The following is a 5281-nucleotide window of genomic DNA, read 5'->3' as shown; positions in this document are numbered from 1 at the left end:
CGGGATCCCGGAAACCCGTGACAGGAAATTATCGTTTCCACAGTGGGCAATGATTGCTTACTTAAATAAGGAAACTGACCATGCAGCGCGGCTTTATTAAATGAAGTTTTTCAATCTGCAGTTAATATTACTCTTTTCTCCTTTTAATACATAAAAGGCAACAACCCAAGGCTGCCAGAACTCTTTCTCCAGCATTTTGTTTTCTTTTACTCTTGTTTTCCATCCCTCTGTCACACTCCCAGAGGTATCTGTGGAGTGTAGGTCACCATTTGTAAATCAACAGGTTCTCAATTCCAACAGCAGTGTTCAGTATTACATAGAATCAGTTTTCCCACAGAACAGAGGAATACCTGTTTCTGAAGCCTATTTTTGTTCACCAGGTAAAACTCTATTACTATGCTTCCTGTTCTTTTATCTGTCAGCAATATCCTCTCCCCATTAAAAAAGGAAAGACCTACTTTTGAAATTGTATTGAAAACAGCTGTATTTAACGACTTAAATTATAATTTCTCTACAGATAACCTTAAAACCACATCGTTCAGAGGCAGTGTGTAAAAAGGATCATATTTTCCCTCTTTTCCAGCCAATTACTTCAGTCAGTAGGAGAGATGGTGTGGGTTTTGGACCATGCATATTGTGCATGTCAGATGATACTCTGGCTCCTCAGTATGTACATTCCAGGTGCTTCTGACTTGGACGGAGTCTGTCCAGACTTGAATCAAATACCACAAACACTGTTTTCCTCCTTTCTACAGGACAGTGGTCTTTGTTGGTGTGAATAAATAGAACTAGCAATGTATCCTAAAGAATTTTGGTGTTCTCTTGATGCAAACTATGATTTCAGTGATTTTGCCTTCCCATGGAAGAAGGGATTAAAGTTAGAATTAAAATGTCCATAAATAATGTGTTTGAAAAAGTGCTACATTTTATGGCTAAGTACATTGCAATAACATTTCTGTACCTATAGAAAAATAATTCCATATTCTGAAAAATTCCTGTATCTCGGGAAAACAATACAGAAATATGATGAAGATAGGGAAAATCTGGAATAAAATCAGAATTAAAAAACATAAATAAGGAAGACCCATGAGAAAGTATGCTGCTTTTTGACTTCTGTAGCAAACTGGCAAGCCTTTTAAACTGCTCTGAGTATACAGGATGAACAGAGTATTTGTAAAGTCATTTTTGACAAATACAAAAATATGATTTCAAATTCTCAAATAGCTTGCCATTAGAAGACTAAACTGCATTGCAGTTAAAAATAGTTCATAGGCTTCTTGTACTCATTTTGTAACAATGAAATGGTTTTTTAAGTAACGAACATCTTTACTTGGTACAGATGTAAGTGTTTGAGAGTTTAGTTGATTTTTTACAATTTACTTATTTATTGTTTTGGTTTTTTGTTTTTCTCTCTTTTTAGATGAATAACTTGGTGACACCAGTTGTAGGGTTTATAGAGGATACATTCCAGGCCACTCCTAATCCAGATGAAGTGAGTGAGGTTTTTGTTGTGCCTTTGGAATACTTTGTCAAGCCTTTAAATTACAAGACCTTCACTTATAAAACCTCCTCAGGTTACTCAACTCGCATACACTGCTTTATATATGATGACCAGGAACACAGAAAGTCATTCAAGATATGGGGCCTGACTGCCCACTTTGCTGTATTTCTTGCTCTTATAATTTCTGGAGAAAGACCTACCTTTGAAGTGGATTATGATATTGACAACTTAATTTCATCCTCTGAGAATTACTTCACTAATTTGTATGCATCTGTAAATGAAAGAAAGAAGAGTAATCTGTGACAGCTTGGTCTGGCCATTAATTTATTCTGAAAGAGGAAAAAGGAGCTTGGTTTATTTCCTTTGTACTTACTGTTTGAGACCTACACTTGAATTTCTTTGGAATTGGGAACTTTAAGTTGACAATCCCTAACTAGATTAATACAATTTTTAATCTCTTTGAAGAGCTGCGAGAAGCACACAATATTTTTTGTGAAACAGACTTTCAAAAGGTCTGTTTCAGGTCCTTCTCAGTTTCAGTGCCTTTGTTCTGCGTGTTTCTGTGCTTTGCTTTGTCTATAATGAGATAATACTATTTGATGGAATTTGTGTCTGAGTTAACCTATTAAAACTTTTGGAGATCTGCCTCTTACATGTGCCATACGTGGAGAACATGATCCATACAGTCTTGTCTGGTATCTTTGAGCACTTACAGAATGCACAATAAAAATACAGAAGGTTTCAGGTGCTTTCACAATCTTGTTTTGTTTTGCTTGGGCTTGTGGAGGGAAGAGGGCAGGTCAGTATGTCCAATGAATTTTGGTTAATTTAACATTTCTCACGAGGCAATTCCATAGGCTATGGAAAACTTAGGATACAGGCAACGGGACTGAAGTTTGTCCCTCACTGTCTTGTTATCAAATCTCACTCAGCTGCTGGCAGGAGTCTTCTCCAGGACAGAAGAGTGGAGGTGAGGATTCACGAGGACAACCCACCAAACACAGAGCAAGGGAGAGGGGTTCAGAGCCCACAGAACAAGGCCCTGGGGATCGTAAGAGACCGACAGCACACAGGAAGAGCCTCTGAACAATGGGGATCGTAAGAGACCGACAGCACACAGGAAGAGCCTCTGAACAATGGGGAGACCGACAGCACACAGGAAGAGCCTCTGAGCATTCAGCGGCTGAGTGCTCCGTGCCAAGTACACTGTAACCTGAACACAAGGTGGAGCCGTATAAATTGGAGTCAAGAAGTTGTTAGGAAAATTAAGTAGTTTATTTGTAAAAGCAAATACCTTTTCCATTCATCAGTCAATGGAAACCTTCCCATTGTTTCTTTTATCTCCCAGTGCTAGTTTTATCTACCAGCAGAGCCACAGCTTCTTTGTTGTGGTGCAGGGTTCATTTGGTTTGTTCTGTTTCCCCCTAAAGTTATAATGGTTCGGTTCTGGGATCCCCCTTCCCCCTCCCCTGGAACCTCTCTCTCTGAGAGTGTCAATTTGTTGGCTCCCCCCCTGTTTCCCTGGTTACCTGCTGTCAATCCCTCCCCAAGTTCCTGTCCATCACCCACTGTCTCCTTCCCACATTCCAGAAAGTTCTCCCCTCTTCGGTGGGTGATTGGATCGGGAACAAGGGTCCCTCCCTGTCACATTCCCTATTGGCTAGCCGGCATGTTTCTCACGAGTTTGTTCTCTCCCCAGTTCTCCCTCATTGGTTAATGTGTTGTGTTTCCGCCCCCTTTATAAGCTCCTGTATTCCTGTCTCGTTGTCCCTGCTCGGCTGGTTGCCCTGGAGTTAATAAACGGCTCTGGATTTTACCCCCGAGGAGGGTCCCTCCTTTCTTTCTTCCACTTTGCCTGCCTGCTGCCCACTGCTGCCCCTTGCTGAGGCGCTCCCGGGACGCCCCCGGCCCATCTGGGAAGTGCCCCCCCCTCGGCTGTCGGCTGCGGTGCCTTCAGCTCAGCCGGTGCGACCTCCTCCCCTGCCCGGGGGAGCAGAGACTCGGACAGCAGCGTGGCACTTCTTTGTAAAGACAAATCTGCTCTTCCTCTCAAAATCAATTACCATGACAGCACAATCTGGCAAGTATGTGATCACAGCTAGAAATCCCCATTCCGTGGCACAGCTGGCACGTGTGCAGTTAGTTGAGAGTCAAGAGAGCTGCAAAAATGGGTGCTGGTGGGGATAATCCTCTTGTTGAACTCTGAAGCAAAGTGGCACAAGTTAGAGCAGTGATTTTCACTGTAGAATACTCCCTTTGCCTTTAGGAGTGCACCTCACAGAGGTTGCTCTTCTGGAGTATGAAATCCCCTTATTGATGGGAAAGTGTGCAGAAGGTAGAGGAAGAGCATCGAGCCAAGCCTTGCAGGGTTCCCTTGCACCTGGCAAGGAGCAAGTGCTGAAAGGCTCGTGCCACCCTCCCCTGTGTCACTTGAGCTCCTTGCATGTCCCAGCAGCTTCCTGGTGCCTCTGACTGCAGATCAGCTAAGATCCAGTCACGTCTGGAGATAAAATCCTGAAGTAGCTCCATAGGTGCTTTCTTGCTTTGTCCCTGTGAGTTCTGCAATTCCAAAGACTGTAAACCTGCAGGTTTCTAGCCAAAGCTGCTCATATTATAGCTCTTTAGACCTGCTTATAATTTATACTGCACTGACAATATTGAGATACTGTATTAGCAATAAGTTTAGTCATAATGATGCACATAATCAGTGTCATACATCTCACACCTGACCAAGAGTGTTCTCTCTGAGTCTGCCACTATAATCCCCAGTGTTATCTGGGCCAAAGTCCCAGACTGTCATCCATGGTCATCATAAAGGTGTCACTGGCTTCATGATATGGTTTAGAGTATTAGCTACCCAATTCCAGTGGCAAGGGACATGGTGGGACTTCAAGTAGAAGTTAAGGCTGGCTATAAAAGCTCCAGGTGCTTCACAAAGGTGGAAGGAATCCAGTTCTCTGTCCTGAAAAGCTTCATCTGGGAGAAGAGGAAAGCTGCGCAGAATCTCAGGAAATTTGCACCAGGCCTGGGCAGAGTTCAGCATTCACAGATTTCTTCCCATAAGACATAATTTTCCCTGCTTTATTAGTAAACAAGGTGTACCAATGCCAATCCTCGAGGTTCTTATGGCTCAGTAGGTTCTTCAAAGAGCTTCCCAATTTCCCTTGAACTTCTCAAGGTTTGTCTTCTAAAGAATATTTGGATGATTCAGTTTCTTTATCCTCAGCTGAAATCTCAAGGTTGGCAGTATCACTGGAGAAGAAGCCAGATCATTCCCATCATACAACTATAGAAACAGGTTTTTTTTCTTTAAACAGTATTTTTTTCCGCTTAACCTCTGTATTCCAGAACAGGAGAGAAATGCTTTGTGGAATCATACATGAATAAAAAAGTAAATGAGGGCTACCATGAATAAGGCCATTTGGAGGCCACCAAGTTCTCCAGTTCAGTTGCCCTTCTTGCCATTTACACAGCTAATGAAGAAGAGTTTGCTGGTGCTTGGCCCTTCACTGACTCTGAATATTCTGCTCACTTTATAGGTATAAACACTTGAATACAAATATCAGACACAAAAGAGAACACACCACAAGCTCTCCAAATTCAGCAAGTGGCCCAGAAATCTGATTATGGCAGTATCTATCTGAGAGCTCAAAGTATGGAGGATGGGCTGGCCACAAGCAAAGGCAACTTTGGGAGGGAGCAAAGCTGCTACTCCTCCAATTTCCCAAGTGGGAATAACCCTCCCACCTCTTCCACCAGACCCAGGATGCTGCTGGGGGA

General features: G+C 42.7%; 1 protein-coding gene across 1 annotated transcript; it reads left to right on the top strand.

The window, feature by feature from the left end:
* Nucleotides 1-1111: 1111 nt before the first annotated feature.
* Nucleotides 1112-2242, top strand: LOC121340077 (peroxisomal coenzyme A diphosphatase NUDT7-like). The gene has a single exon (XM_041412474.1). It carries the CDS (start codon nt 1421-1423, stop codon nt 1802-1804), a length of 384 nt encoding a protein of 127 aa, XP_041268408.1. The 5' UTR covers nt 1112-1420; the 3' UTR covers nt 1805-2242.
* The last annotated feature ends 3039 nt before the right edge of the window (nt 2243-5281 follow it).

The sequence above is a fragment of the Onychostruthus taczanowskii genome, unplaced genomic scaffold, assembly GCF_017590055.1.
Source record: "Onychostruthus taczanowskii isolate IOZ18803 unplaced genomic scaffold, ASM1759005v1 scaffold395, whole genome shotgun sequence".
Taxonomy (NCBI): Eukaryota; Metazoa; Chordata; class Aves; order Passeriformes; family Passeridae; genus Onychostruthus; species Onychostruthus taczanowskii.
Note: the sequence above shows the minus strand (reverse complement) of the source record. Positions and strands in the feature narration are given on the sequence as shown.